This window comes from Tasmannia lanceolata, unplaced genomic scaffold (assembly GCF_043159265.1).
Source record: "Tasmannia lanceolata isolate RefF3 unplaced genomic scaffold, GAP_Taslan_0.1 ptg000012l, whole genome shotgun sequence".
NCBI classification, from domain to species: Eukaryota; Viridiplantae; Streptophyta; class Magnoliopsida; order Canellales; family Winteraceae; genus Tasmannia; species Tasmannia lanceolata.
In genome coordinates, this window is record NW_027518689.1 from 29,731,878 (window position 1) to 29,747,607 (window position 15,730).

A 15,730-nucleotide genomic window follows, 5' to 3' on the forward strand; every position below is an offset into this window, starting at 1 on the left:
ACAGGGGCAGCCACCTGTACCACGGCCTCCAGCAAAATCTCGGCCAACACCACGACCATTACAGCCAAAATCACGCCCACGACCACAGCCAAAGGTACCACCACCACCGGTAGCACGATCACCAGCATGATAGGCCGCTGTAGCAGAGCCATCAACATGGACAACAGGTAGAGAATCACCAACAAGGCACTGTGAGGCTCGTAAATATACCTTCTGGAGGGAATGCATAAACTGGAACCAAAGATCCGCTGTCGGAGATGCAGGAACTCAGGGTCCAATGTGTCGAGGAAGTGAACGATGCGAAGCTGATCCCGCTATTGTGCGGCAGTAGCCAAATCAGTCGTGAGGGGCATGAAAACATCCAACTGCTTACAGTGCGAGACAAACTGACTGTAATATGTGGAATGAGGAGTGTCACCACGCTGGAGATGCATCCACTGTGAATATGTGGCACAAATGCGAGCGAGGTTGCCAACTCCAGAATAGAGAACATCTGTATGGTCCCAAATCTGTTTGGAGGTCAGAAGGTGCATCATGGTGCCTGCAATCTGAGTGGTCATGCTCTACCACAGGAGAGTGCAAATAAGTGCATCATCCTGTTCCCACTTCCCATAAGTGGGATCAGCGGCAGAGGGAGGATCACGACGGATGAGATATACCCTACCCCTAGCAATGAGGTAGGTTTCCACGGCTACCTTTCTATTCAGGTAATTGGACCCATGTAGTTTTACTGTAGTCATCGGTGGGAATGAGCCATCCACCGATAAAGAATGGCTAGATGAAGAAGAAGCTGTAGGGGTGGAGGGACAGAGGTGTCAATGATGGGAGAATCCACAGAGAGAGAATAATAAGCTCAACCACAACAACGGCAAGGCACGAAGGGAAGAAGGGCCACTAGATGAGTCGATAAAGGAGACCACGGCTCCGATGAAAATAGTGATAATAAGGAGGCATGATAAGGCCTCTAAGACATAAAGATAGAAAATGAGTGACCAATGAGTCGGAGCTGCGGAAGGGATAAGGTAGGGCACGAATATGATTTAGGTCATGATAGGAGTAGACAGAATGAGGAGATCTGCTTTAACGGGTCAAAAGAGGAGGAATGAAGGGTTTTAACAACACAAACCAAAAAAAGGGTTTGGAAAGGTTTTACGGTGAGGAAAGAGGAAGATTGGGTGGCGGGATGGGTGGTTGGAGGGGTTGCGAGTGGAGGTGGGGCTGGGCGGGTGTAGAGGAGGTCGGGGTGACGGTTTGGGGCTGGTGGGATTGGTGGGGGGGGGGGGGGGGGGTTAGCAGGGAGTGGCAGGGGTAGTTGGAGAGACGGGAGAGGCCGGAAAGGATGCCGGAAGGGGTGAGGGGATGCCAAGGGGTCTCAGGAGGTAAGGCGGGAGTTTGCTGGAAGGGGTGAGGGGATGGGGCGAAGGTGGAGGTCTCTCGGGTGGCAGAGAGGGAAGGGCGGGGCCTGGGAGGTCGTGGGGGTGGGAGTAGAGAGGGAAGGAGTGGCGGGGTGGGAGAAGAAGGAGGAGGAGAGAAAAAGAAAAAAGAAATGGAGGGATAGGTTTAGGGTTTGAAGATGGAGGTCTTCTATGGTGGTCCCTAGGGCACCATAACCCTAGGGCTCTGATACCATGTTGAGGAGAAGAAAGAGGAGAAGAAAGTAGATCAAAAGATTGAGTTAGGGTATGCTCCTCCTCACTTATGTATTTATATAAAAGAGAGAACATAACAATGACCACTATGCCCTTAGGCACCTACATTACACACACATACATCTAACAGTATTCTTCATAAGTTTTCCAATCAGAAATAACACTTAGAAAACTTAGGTCATAAAACACGTTTGTATGAATATGACCTTCCCTATTTTTAGAGTAATAGACACTATAAACTAGAGAAACATGCAAGGATTCTTCCAAAATAAGGATACAAAGGTTATTTCGTAGGTGGGGGTTGCTTTGTAATGGGTTTCCGTCTTGCTTAAATCAAATTGTCTTAATATAAAGAGGTCTAAAGGGTGAGGAAGCATTTAGTAGCTAATTGCTTCCTGCATTTAGCATTTATTAGCATCGAAGAAAGAACAAAATCAATAAATAAAATACATCTTATAAATTATGGATCTCAAATTATCTCATGGTTTCTTCATGTAATGACTGCAATAATTGCAGATATTTTGAATTTATTATCTTATTGCTTTATAATAAATTTTGATTTGATTAAATTAGATCATGTCCGTTGCTTTCTTAATATATTTTGCTGCATTCAAGTTAGAACATCTCAAGATTTACTGAATCTCATTATCCCTTGGTGGCAGTGGACGTGTCCAAATTCATGAATTTTTTAGGATATTAAGGCTGGTCTCTAGTCCTCTTTCTGAGAAGGTAAGTTGATGTTTCATATGCTTTTCTGTAACCTTCCAATGTCTTCTACTGCATTCCTTATTGCATTTGCTAGAAAACTGCTGATCATTAGTTAGTAGGAGATGGTGATTTGATCTTCTTGGGTAGGTTGTCTCTTCTGGCTTGATAAAAGAACATGATGGGTTTAACTTTAGTTACTGATCTTTCACATAGAAACATGGCTCTCCGATGAAATCAAAATTTTCCTCTCGACAGAGGGAATTTAACAGTTTTTTGTTTTTATTTTTTTAACCTAGAACTTAACTAGGAACCCGGGGCGGCACCTTAAATTTTATTAATAAAAATAAAAGATACAAGAGGACATAAAACCTTGCCTCTAACCTGTGATACAAGGAAAAATATAACATTGAAACCCTTAACCCCAAAAGAAAAAAATAAGTAGGGAATTTAACAGTTAATCGTCGAGTAAATTGGCAGTTGACTTTGCTCTGCATCTCAATCATGAAATATTATTGTAACAGCTTCTTTATTACCTTCTGACAACTTCCTTCTACCAACACCCCTTTCAGTAAATTAGTTTGTGTAGTTAAATATATGAAGTTTAAGCATGGGCCGGTTAGACTTAGCATGATTCTACTTGTTCCAGACTGCTCCTCGGAGGAAAAGGAGCAGCCCTTTGTACAATCCTAACTGAATGTCAGGTTCCATTGGCATGGGTTAGTCTAGTAAAGTTTCTTGGTTTTCTGTCCTTGAGTGGTGTAACGGGAGTGTCTTAGACAAGGCAATCTGTGTATTTCTGTACTTTTCATTAGTGAGAAGGAATTCCCAGTTTTGTCATAGCATTTGATGAGGGTAATGTTTGGATCTGTGGAATAAGTATGGATATTCAGACAACAGATAAGTGTGTTATCAAAGATAATCATCCAAAACACATGGATTATAAAGTAGTATATTTTAGATTTTAGAGCAAACCTTTGTCGTGTAGCAACCTAATCTAGCTATATAACCTCTAATCCTTTATTATAACTACATGCAAAACGCATTTAATTGTGATCGTTATGATGATTGGGTCAAAAAAAGTTTCACTTAAATCAGTCACATTCCACGGGCTTTGAGACCAATTAATGCAGACCCTAGCTTTGATACCGAATTTGATGTAAACCTAGGGTTCGCAGGTTGATTTATGGGAATTTGCATCATAAATTTTCATAACAGGATAAACATCAAGTATTTTACCACAGAAACCAGATCTGTAACTAAGATTAATTAATAATGTACTAGTCTGTCTACAATGTGAAAAAGATATAAAATAAACTCCCTAACTATGACCCAAGGAAATCTAGAAGGGGTCGGGAAATAACTCAAATAAGGGTTGGGATATGTGTAGGGGATAAGGTGAGGACTTCATCGTCTAAATGTAGGTAGCCTCCAAGAGAAGATAAAGGGATATAGTTAGCGATATGAGAAGGTTGAGTTGATCCTAGCCAAGATAAGGAGAGATGAAGGAAGGAAGGATCAAGATCAAGAAAGATCAAGATCCGAGAGATCAAGATAAAAAAATGATCAAGAATTCAAGATTTTTAAGGCTGTGTTTGGTTGTGTGGGGGTGGGTCGGAGAATAGTGGAATAAGAAGTCAAAAGGGAGGAAACAAGCATAGAAGATGTCTAGAACAACTGCCACTCGGATATTAGTGGAATAGTGGTAGTAGTGTTTGGTTGCACGACAGACCTCTCAGAGAGTAGTGGAAAAAGTAGGGGTGTCATTACCAATATGGAGAGTGGATAGAGAGATAGGGAAGAGAGAGAAAGAGAGAAAACACGACCTTTTCCTCTACTCTTCTACCAAACTTTTACCATTTTGGTAGAGTTTGATTGGAAGATGAGTTGGGGGGACATTATTGCCACATGGGCACCACATGGAAAACTGTAATGATGTCCCAAAAATGTTGGGCGTAAGTGGAGTTTCATTGCAATTTTGGCAACCAAACATGGAATCGGCATTCATTGGCGTTTCAAATTCCAATGAATGCCATGCGTTCGTGCATTCAAACATCGTGAAAGGATGATCAAGATCCAGAAAAGATCAAGATCAGGAGAAGGGGGAATGAAGATCAAGGGGAAGAAAAGTTAAAGGGAAAATAGGAAAAGGTTTATAAACCCAACCAGGAAGGGTGAAAAGAAAGAAAGTCGGAAACAATTTATAAACCCGACCGGAAAAGGTGAGTGAAAAGGAGAGATTCCGAATGTAAGATGTAAGAAGGGAGAAAGGGAATGAATAGATGATGTAAGAAGGGAGGAGGGGGGGTTGGGGGGGGGGGGTGTTCTTCTCACATTTTACTTCAAGATTTCCAAGACTTCCTAGGGATTCTTATTTTAGGGATTTTATAAGAAGAGCTGAGGTTTCTTTTGAGGATTTACTAAAAATAGTAAGTTTGTACTTTGCATTAGTGATGTGTAGTTGATGTGGCCATCCCCTACATCTAGAATAAAAAATTATAACTAAAAATAGAAATAAATCTCAAATAAAAGAACTAAGCAAGCCTCTCAAGAAAAAAACTAATGAAAATCAAGTCCATGGCTGATGGATCACATCTCTAATTATCAACAAGTACATAGGTTCTCTCCAACAGGGATTTTATTCCCTGTTAGGAAAAAATGCAAATTCATAAGCACAATGATCTACAGAAAATGCCATTAAAAAAATGATATACAAAAAATGATCATTGTGCTTATGCATCGAGCAAGGAGTGGGAACAGGAACTTCAAGTGGAATTTTAGGTTTGGCAGAAATCAGAGATGGTTGAGAGATATGGATCTGATCAAAACCTTCAAAGAGTCCAGGAAAATCAGGATCTATGGGAGGCACAGAGAAGTCGACCAGAGAAAAGGATTGCTAGTGGATCAGAGAAGAAAGAAATTGCAGTTGGATGATTGGAATTGTACCAGATGCGGTTTCATCAATTTTAGAAGGAGATCTGTATGTTTAAAATGCAACAAAGTGTGGTCCATCCATGACCAAAATTTGAATTCTAAAGGAAGGAAAGAGAAATAGAGAATAGAAGGAAGTAAACCTGAAAGGTGGACAAGCTGAGGAGATTCCAGGAAGTTCTGAGGTGAATCGGCAAGCACTAGATAGAGCAAACGAAGCTGCAATGGAACATGTTTAGCAGGAAGAGCCCTCGTTGGAGCAAGAAAAAATGGACTACTGGGTGGATCCAATATCAATGAAGGCTCTACCGGTTTCTAATAGAGATGTTTGGGGACATCTATCGGTAAAGATTGAGGGAGGCAATATCCTCTCTGGAGAGGTGGGTAACTGAATCCGATAGACTGAAAAACAGAGTGAAGATAGTGGGTTGTGAAGTGCTTATTAGTCCGCCGGAGGAGGCGAATGTAGAGGAACTGAAGAACAAGTGGAGATCAGGACATGTAAGAACAAGGTTCTTAAATCAAGTCTCAACTTGAGATCAGGACATTCTATTGTGCCAGAATGATTTTTTTTTTCATAAAACAAATTCATATCTTATACATGATTTTTAAATTAGGAATACTGGGACAACATAGGAGACAGATAAAACATAGAGCTATAACGTAGTCTAGCCATCTATTGACATATTTTCATCATACTAAATCACATGATACTTATTTGATTTTGAAGTTTCATGAATGTAAAGGTGGAGAAGTCAAACTTGTGGAACTCTGGCTTTGACAAAAATACAAACCTGTGACAAATCAAAATACAAATGTGTTTTATGCACTTGCTTTATGTCAAAAACTTGGTATTGAAAATAAATCCAATTCCCACTCTCTATTGGATTCTGCAAAAGAACATCCTCTGCTTGCAAAAATTGGTTTCAGAGCATAGATTTGTGTCTTTTATTTGTGGCCCAAGTACTTCGACAAGGTTCTATATACCTAGAGGTGAGTCTGCAAATGCAGTTTATGGGAGCATATGCGCTAGTATGTTTTTTTTAAAGACATACGCTAGTATTTTACATTGCAGTTTTTACCTTACATAATATTTACTTATTTGTAACATATGTTACTGTCTTGTTTTGATTTAATGATACTTTGCTTGTTCAGATCTTTGGTTTCATCGATGTGGAGAAGTATGGATCCATTACATTTAGACAGGTAGTCTACTTGTTACCTTTGATAAATACCATTCTTGTAACATTCTTAAAAATGTTTTATAACCTGCTAAACTGCCTTATTTTATAACTCCTTTTAGAAGTTTCTCAAAAAAGTTTGTTAGTGTTGAAGTTTTTCGGAAAGGGCAAAAAAAGAAAGTCTTGTTTTATATTGTTCAACTCCTTGGGAGTCTGCCGTTATATAAAACACGTGTTCGCCACTTGAAACATACGGCTAGAACTGTCAGACTTAATGTGGGTGCGTCAAGACGTTATGGTACCTTGTCAAGTGAAATATTTTTTATTATCGAATATTATGTTTACCTCTTTTATAATCAACTCTTAATGTATTAACTCTTCTTTAACTAATGCTTGTTGTTATCCCCCTCTCCTAAACCTAAAACACTAGGCAAACACTCTTCCAATATTGTATTCATTGTGTCAATTGGTCTCTATTTCTCGATGCATATGGAGATTGAAGATAACTAGATCTGATTGATGAATGCACTATTATTTTATTATCTCATGTTTCTTTGAGACTTATAATTGTTTAGTCCTAATATTTATTAGTTTTTTAAATGAATATCATATTTACTTTGTTGCAAAATATGATTAGTAATTAGTAATTTTATATGTAACTGCTGTTTTGGACACGTCGTGTTTGAGTCGTCACTCCACCCACGAATCTGTGTCCACAAATCATAGGTTCAATGTGTTCCATTCAAAATAATATACTCGGATTTTTCCTCTAGTGAGATACATTTACCAGTTGCAACCTGCTAACCATTATTGCTAGATTAACTTTCCAGGTTTAGCATGAATTTTTTGTGCTTTACACATTGTATATGACAATGCAAGATGGTTTCTGCTAGTACCTTCTTTGTAGGTCGATTTCCTTGTATACCTAATAGAATTGCGAGTTCAGAATGGTCTTTTTGCAATAGTCATCCTTCTACATCTCGTGCTTAACTTCTCCATCTCTCCCAAGAATAAAATCGATTGTTAGGTACCTTACCGATACGCCAAAAGCTCCAGAGCTGAAGGAACGCATTAGGCAAGGCCTTTTTAACTTGTCCCATACCAAGCTGGGTCCCGGAGATCGCTTCTCTTCATCGGAAAATGAGATGACGATCCAAAACTTCTTTAGTCACCGGCAGCAGAGATCCCCGGGGGTTATTTGTCTGGGTAGTGACATTGGATGGGGGGGTTGCAGCTGTGGCTATAGGATCGAGAGCCTGAAAAGCGTTTACCTGGATCTTATAGAAGGTGGTTACTCAGTTTTTGATGCTCTCTAAGCCTTGGAGATTCATAGAGATTGTTGTAGAAAAAACCTCATCTTACTCGTTAATGGGAAGAGTATAAATATCTCTCCTCATTCCTCGTCGAGAAGCGCTCAAGTATTTGCCTATGGATTGGGAAGCGAGGAGGAGAGGCCCATATTTGACCGGAGAAACTTCCCAGGAGAAAGGGGAAAATCGGGTCGATGGGGCGCGGGAGCAAGATTAAACATTAATCTGGATAAGCCTCTTGTAGGCGACTGGAAATGTAAGGACTGTGGATACTATAATTTTGGAAGGCGTAGTTGTTGCAGAAAGTGTTTACTACTCAAAAGAGAAAGGTATATCTGGCGTAAAGAGCCTTCAAATGCCCCTGATTTGTGGCATGGAGGATATTGTTCTAAAATCTGTAATCAGTGGCCGTTTTGTGGAAATTAGCATCTTTGGTAAAGAGATCGAGGATCGGAAGATGGTCCTCAAAATGTGCCTAGTGGGCTGTATGAAAGGTTCTAAATGGAAGCTTGAGGAGGTCTGGGAATGGGCCAAAAAGTCATGGAATATCCCTTAACTCCCAAAAACCTTTTGTAATCAGTCCTCTGAAGATTCTATTCAGATTTGAATCCGAGAATCAAGCAAGCTGGGTCCTTCGGCAAGGAGGGGATGCTTTGGGGTGTCACATCGCATCGTTACATACATGCAAGGTTTTAAAATTTTTCGGTTTCGGTGGAAATTTTGGCAGAAATCATGTAAAAATTTGACCAAAATTTCGGTTTTCTTAAAATTTCCACCGAAAAGTACAAAATTTCGATGGAAATTTCGGTCATTTCGGTAATTTTGGTGGAAATCTTTACATTTTGGTGGAAATCTTTTACATTTCGGTTGAAATTTTTAAATAAGGGTGAAAATAAAAAATTCGGTTCGGCGAAATTTCGTGGAAATCATGTAAAAATCCGATTCAATGTAATTTTGGCCGAAATTTAAAAGTATGCATATATGGAATCCTATTTTTTTACATGTTGCAAGACTATTTTGATAAGATTCGATGGTATTCCTCTTCATGCTTGGACTTCCTCAACAGTTGAAGCGTTAGGTAGGGTTTTTTGGCCAAGTTCTTCAAGTTAAATTGTTAGGGTATCATGACCATTGTATGGCCTTTGCTTCAGCTAGATTCCTCACATCATATTGGAAATGCTTATCTCCATTTATTAGTTTGAAGGTGGAGAATAGAAGTTATTTAATAGGTGTTATGGCCGTGCTGGATGATGGATCTATTAATAGTGAAAAGAACATTAATGGTAAATCCCATCTGGGAGTTATAACCGATTCTGAGGTAGGGGATCAGTCCTATTCCGGTATATTGATATTGGAGGAGATGGTCGTCTCCGGCGAAGCGAGAAAAGGAAAATTAGTCCTAGCTAAGAAGAAAGGAAATGGACCGTTGGAAACTCCTGAATTCAAATTTGCACTGGGGTCTAATCGGGCTGAAACATCATTGGCTGGCACGCTAGGGCTTCCAAAAGCTGGAAGAGAAGTAGGCCGGTGAGCTGATTTGGAAAAACAAAAGGAATTAAATGCGCAAACACGCGGCAAATCTAGAACGGATAACCAAGGAAGGGGGGATTTTAAAAAGGATAAAAAGAATGAAAGAAACCCAGCCATACTCCTGAAGAAAGTAAAGGATGTCAAAAATCCCAAAGATAAATATATTAAGGTGCTTTGGACGAAATAAAGACCTTTTGTTAAGCGGAAAATAGTTCCCAAGACAGAATACGAAAGGATTTCGTAGGAAAAACGTCTCTAGCATTCACGGTGCATATGGGTTTGAGGATAATTATTACCTCCCTTCAGTGCCGGTGGTCAGTAGGGGCGTTCCTTTTCTCTGTAAGAAGAAGGTTGTAGGAAGTCATATTCATAGACGCGTAAGGAAAAAACAAAGGTTCGTCTCTAGCCTCCTTGCAATGCTAGAAAGCTATGATACGCCTGGGGATTCCTCTTCTTCAGAGGAAGGGGAGTCTTCGGAGTGTAAAGGAAAAGGGAAGCTGCTCGGGAGGAGGGTCTGGTGTTGGGGAAAAACAAAGCTTCAAGAGAGCGGGTTATAATAGAAAGAGGAAGCGCCAGGAGTCGGCTTCAAAGGGAGAAGTGGTCCTTGAATATCTGAAACTTCAATGGAAGTAAATTTAGGATGAGGGTAAAGGAAAGCAGAAGGAGATTGAAGAGCTTACTGGCAAGAAATCGTTAGAAGAGTGTTGCTATGAATTACCAGATTTTAAAAAGCTTTGGAGGTAGAAGAAAAAGCTCTTGAAGAAGGTTCTAGAGGAGATAACCTGATGGAAGTGGCTAGCGAGACCCCTCACTGTGGACGTGTGCTTCCTCGAGATTCTTTGGATGGAGATCTTAGCAGTAAAATGAAGACTTGCTTTTGGAGCTGAGCAAGACTCTGAGGAGGTGGAGAAGGAAATCTCGGAGGAAGAGGATAAAGCTCTGTCAGATGAATTTGAGATGTCAAAGATGGGAAGTGTTTTGGGTATTGGGTTTGAAGAGAATGTGGCAATGACCAAGAAAATGTTCTTTCACATTGAGAAAAGGGATGCGGGAGAAAAAAAAGGGGAAAACATCGGGGCGAGGTAGTAGAGAGCTTAAGGCTTTATGGATTGATAAGGGGTTCTTGGGTCTGTCTATAACTTTTTGGGAGGGCTGTGATTTTGTCTGTCTGTTGGCTGATGTGTTTAGGCTTTGTTGGTGTTATTTCTATGGGAGGAATATTAAGGGTGCCTGATTTTGGAAGTTTTTGGGATTTTCCGATTAAATTTGTTTCCTGGGTTTAGGTCTTCATTTGATAAGTTGATGGGGACGAATTAGTGTTTCAATCCGAGAGGTGCTTGAGGGACCTTGTTCCTTTCCTGCTCGTGATTACTTCTTGGCTGGTCAACCTATGATGGTATTAATGGTAAGAAAATTTAAAATGCTTGGAGTGTTGGTATTGAAAGTCTCGTGTGTTTCCGAGACAGTTTTTTTTTTCTCCGGTTTTTGGAAGTGGTTGCAATCCCGATGTCTCTGCCGGAGGTTTGGTGTGGGGCTCCAAACGGAAGTTTTAAAGATCCCACTGATGGTGTTTTTTCTTCTCGTTTTGGCCATTGGAGATTCCTCCTTTGGCAGCTCATGATGTTATGTAATGGGGTGGGACTACTTGTCCCCGAACTTTGTACATCTTGTTATTATGAATAGACATATCAATTTCCAAAAAAAAGACCCACTCTATGGCAACTTCACTTGGTGGCTTTCACTCTAGCTTTTTTTACAGGTAGCCCTCTCTAGGTAGTCCTCTCCATAGGTCGGCCCTTCCGTGACTCGAACACGGGACGTGTTGGCTGCTCTAATACCAAATGTTAGGTACCTTACCATTCGCCAAAAGCTCCAGAGCTAATGGAACGCGTTAGGCAAGGCCCATTAAACCTGTCCCATACGGGTCCCACCTAGTCCCATACCTAGGCGGGCCCCCACTTAGGACCACAACTGTAACATTGTCCTCCTCCTGACATGAATAAACTTGAGCTACCCTTTCCTCAACAACAAATGTTGGGCTTCTAATTTCAGAAGATCCTTTTGCAAACTGCGAATAATGCAAAGTCACTCAACAAGAATTAGAAATACCTCATTCTAGTTGTAGTGGCAACTCTGTTTTTTAATGCAACAATCTTCATCAAGGAACTCATTCTTCTAATTGTTACTTTCTAGTGCATAATTGACCCATTCCAGAGGTGTTAGACCTGTTTTGCAGCCTTTGTATTATAAACCTATAACCTTCATAAAAATTACAAGTATACCCTTTGCATCATAAATGTATAACCTACATTAAAATTAAATGTATACCCTTGTCTACAAGTAATGAATGGATGAATATAAAATATATGACAAAAATACTAACGTACATTCATCTTTTATCACCCTATCTTATAGTCAACCATTTTAAGCTCCAAGTATTTGGTCGATATGGTCGGCTTAGATGCTGATGCAACTTTCATAATCATCGGTATCTACTCATGAACAATATCTACATTTTTTTTGAAATGGAACAATATTTACATTAAGTAAGCTAAATAAAACACAACAATGGAATAACATCACAAGCTCGGGAGTTGTCTGAAGTGAAAGTCTCCTCTTTCTAGATCTTCTTTTGGGGGACATCGGAAATAAAAGCATGAAGATATTTAAGATGATGTTTTGCATCCCCAGTGCCTTACACACTTGCATTGAGTGATCACGTCATGTTTGAATCACGTTTCAAAGTGCTAGTTGAACCACATCATCGCCATTTAGAAAATAAGCAAGCATTTAGCAGGACTTAGTGGTTGCTCTCCTCAATTGCTAGACATCATATTTTCTCTTTCAAACAAGGAATATAATAATAAAACAAAAAGGCACGCAACAACAGGTCAAGGACACAAATAGGCTACAAAAAGCAAATATTACAAAACAGGCATCTCATGTCGAACCATAAGTTTTGTACTAGATGCACTGAAATTTGGACAGGCATCAACATGAGCATTTCTTTAGTGATGGATATGAGAATAGGCACAGTGACGGCTAAGGGCAAAGCCTGTCATCTCTCTAAAACTTCATTTGAGCCTCCATGGGGGAAAAGACGACTCCTTAACCCATCTTATAGTGTTGAGTCATCTTCGATCCAAATCATGGAGGGGCTTAAGCGACATATAAGTTTAATTCCACTCCGCACGTAACGTCACTCTTGCCACAAGGACCTGCATATGCATAAGCCAAAAATAAACCTCGTCTATTCCAAGTCGAACAAAAATGCCTTATTCACTGGAGTCAATAAAAAACTTATAGCGTCAACCATTGACTGACTTGAATTGACTTGATTCTACGTTAGTGAGAGCGAGAGAGAGAGAGGGAGGGAGGGAGACTTTAGTTAAAGCTATTTTTCATTGTCTTATTTTAGGTGATTGGAGCTATTCTCAGCAGAATCTTAGTTGGCAAGCTCCCATACCCTAGGGATGCAAGGTGTTTGCTAGACAGTAGTGCTAAACAATGTCAACACCAATGACACTCTCAAGCGAAAGTGTCAACTATCCAACTAATGTGTGATGCAATAGGTTCGAGGAGACATGTAGCCATCTTTTCCTCCATTGCTCTTTGCTGAGGATGATTTGGTGGGCTATTCTTAGATGGTTTGGTATTGCGTGGGTTTCCTTCATATTTCCATTGAACTTTTGGAGGGATTCTTTCACCTTGGAGAGCGGCCACTTTCTTTGGAGGGTGAACCCATTCGTGGTTGCATGGATCAAGGGAACAAAAGGACCAACCAGATCTTTGATAGGAAAGAAGCAACACCTTCCATGCATTGATGAAAAACTGGCAGATCTTTGATGGCAAAGAAGCAACAGGTTCCATGATAACATAGGAAATCGAAAGTATCATATGGTGGGCAATTGAGTGAAGTATTTTAGCAACTAAAGAAATATTGAGGAAATGGTATACAATTTTAGTAAGTAGATCCTTTGAAGACAAGAAAGCTTAAAAGTTGATGGTCTGTCCATAAACTTGATCATTCGTCGTTGGGAAATCTAGGGCTCATGGGAGTGGGCGGTTTTCATAATGGTGAGAGTGAGTTTGGCATTCTTTGGTACCAGCTGTGTTACAAACTAGTCGGATGGAAACCCATGCATTTCTAATCAGGCTCCAAATCCTCCTTTGAACATGTTAGCAGAGAGTTGTCGGGGGAAGGAGTCACCGGGGTCCATGGTGATTGGTGCAAATTTTAAATAGCATTAGTGATGTGTATCAGGTAGACCTCATTTATCCACATTGCCCAGGGGCAATGAGTTAGCTGATGTGTTGGCTGGGCAAACTTTCCAATTTTTATATATTGTACATCTTTCTTATTTTTAATAATTCTTCTCTTTTCTTTTCAAGAAAAAAGAAGAAAGAACCAGCTTGCCTCCTAAAACGGCTCACTTGTTAGCATTTATAGGTGAGACCCTTGTTTGATGATCCAATACCACTCATTAATCGGGTCCTTGTATGGGAATGATTCTAACCCACCAATTTATAGAAATTTTTTCACTGTATGTAGATTGTCTTTTTTTTCATTTTTAATTTTTCTGTTTCCAATTCAAAGCAAAAAATCGAAGCCTTCTGATCATTTTAGAGGAGAGGGTGTCCAATTCATAGTTGGATACATCCATACCACACCTAGTAAATGAGTGGTTTACCTTAATGCAATCCACAAACTGAAATACCATGAATCTTTACCATAAGCCAAGAGCTCCCATTTGTACTTTAGCCTGCTAGTGTTTTTTCTCAAGAACAAATCCGAATAGGAACAAGTCCATTAGGAAAATAAATGTATATAATCCATATCAAGTTGCTACACTGGGGTAGAGCAAACTATTGCCAGTTCACAAGTTCCTGCAAAATATAACGTGACAGATTTTGATCAAGAGAGTCTGTCATCTGATTGAGGCACATCCGTGGACGGTTAGATAAAAAGGGCGGCCCAGTGCATAAGGCTCCTGCCATTGCGGGGTCGGTCTGGGGAGGACTAGATGGACGCAGCCTTACCCATGCTTTGCAGAGAGGCTGTTTCCGTGACTCGAACCCGTGACCACCATGTCACAATGGAGCAACCTTACCGTTGCGCCAATGCTCCCCGGTATCTGATTGTTTCACAATCATGCATACCTCCATTAGCCAATTATACCTTATGTCCTCTTTCATGAAATTAGCCTTTCAGTTCTCCGAAGATCTTGTCGAATAGCGGAATTTCTGCTCATGGGGGTTGAAGAATGTGTTGTTGTTATCATGCTTAAGGAAAAATATGAGCAGGTAGAAGTACAAGAAGGGCCCGTCTGCTGGCAGCAGTATATATGATGTCTGGTAAGGGGGAGAATTGATGAGTGAATGGCTCTCAAATAGATGCGTCTTATGTTTTGACAAGGGTAGAAAGGAGAATTGTGTTCACCTAAATGGGACATCTTGTCCTATTCCTTAATCAGTTTTAATGAATAAAATTCCATTACCATTACTCCAAAAAGGGGGGCTGTCTGTTCAATGATCCAAACCCTTTCCAGGATAATTGCGTTTATGTTTTCTCTCCTTCATATTTAGAAAATAAACACTTGGTTGCAGAACATTTCCTTTTGATCTCTTATTTTCAGCCCTTTTCAGCTTCACCGGTATTTTGATATTTGTTTCACATCTCAGTTTAAACATTCGCGATTACCTGATCACTGATGTTTCCCTATTTTTAGCTTTATTTATGGGTTGTAATTAATGTGTAAAGACACCTGGTCCTGTATTTCGTATTCTCTTTGCTGCATTGTAATTTCCCAGTTCAAAAAAAACAAAAATTTGTTTCACAACTTGGGTTACAAAAATTGCAGTTCTTGCTCGGTTCGGCCCATGTAATGAAGCGGCCATTATTCCAGAGAGCCTGTGAAGTAGCCTTTGACATATGTGATGAGGAAGACAAAGGCTATCTCACTAAGCAACAGGTAACAACAACCACACTTTCTGTTTTTCCTTCAATCAAAGGTTTAGGCATGTTTCTATCTCTAATCCCAAGTTCTGTGCTCAGATGGGGGACGCTATTCTCTCTGCAATGCCAAGCATGAGCGGCCAAAACGTGAGTAACGAGCCAACATAACTAACTGCTTAATTATTATTTTTAGGGAAATGATACCAGCACAACCATGTTTTGATATTTTCTCTAAAACATCTTGTCTTTTAGTATTTAAAGAGCCATCAAAAGGTTACTGTGGTTCCCACAAAGTTCTCAATAGGCAATTAAAAAAGAGAAGACACGCTGGGTCTGTGCAATTATTAAAACATGGTTGTGCTGATATCAATGCCCTTTTTTAACAAATCATTTTAAACCCCACCCGCTCTAGCTTTTGCCTTGTTTGGTATCACACACCCCAGACGGCCTGGAAATAAGCCACCGCTT

At 40.1% G+C, this 15,730-nt stretch overlaps 1 protein-coding gene across 2 annotated transcripts in view; it reads left to right on the plus strand.

Moving 5' to 3' along the window:
- The window catches only part of LOC143887818 (lysophospholipid acyltransferase LPEAT2-like), a 52,766-nt gene that overhangs the window by 36,423 nt on the left and 613 nt on the right, over positions 1 to 15,730 (plus strand). For both annotated transcript variants that reach the window (XM_077392011.1, XM_077392013.1), the window contains 4 exons: positions 2,312 to 2,378; positions 6,441 to 6,491; positions 15,168 to 15,278; positions 15,362 to 15,409. In XM_077392011.1, coding sequence (XP_077248126.1) covers positions 2,312 to 2,378; positions 6,441 to 6,491; positions 15,168 to 15,278; positions 15,362 to 15,409 — 277 coding nt within the window. The remainder of the gene's footprint in view (positions 1 to 2,311; positions 2,379 to 6,440; positions 6,492 to 15,167; positions 15,279 to 15,361; positions 15,410 to 15,730) is intronic.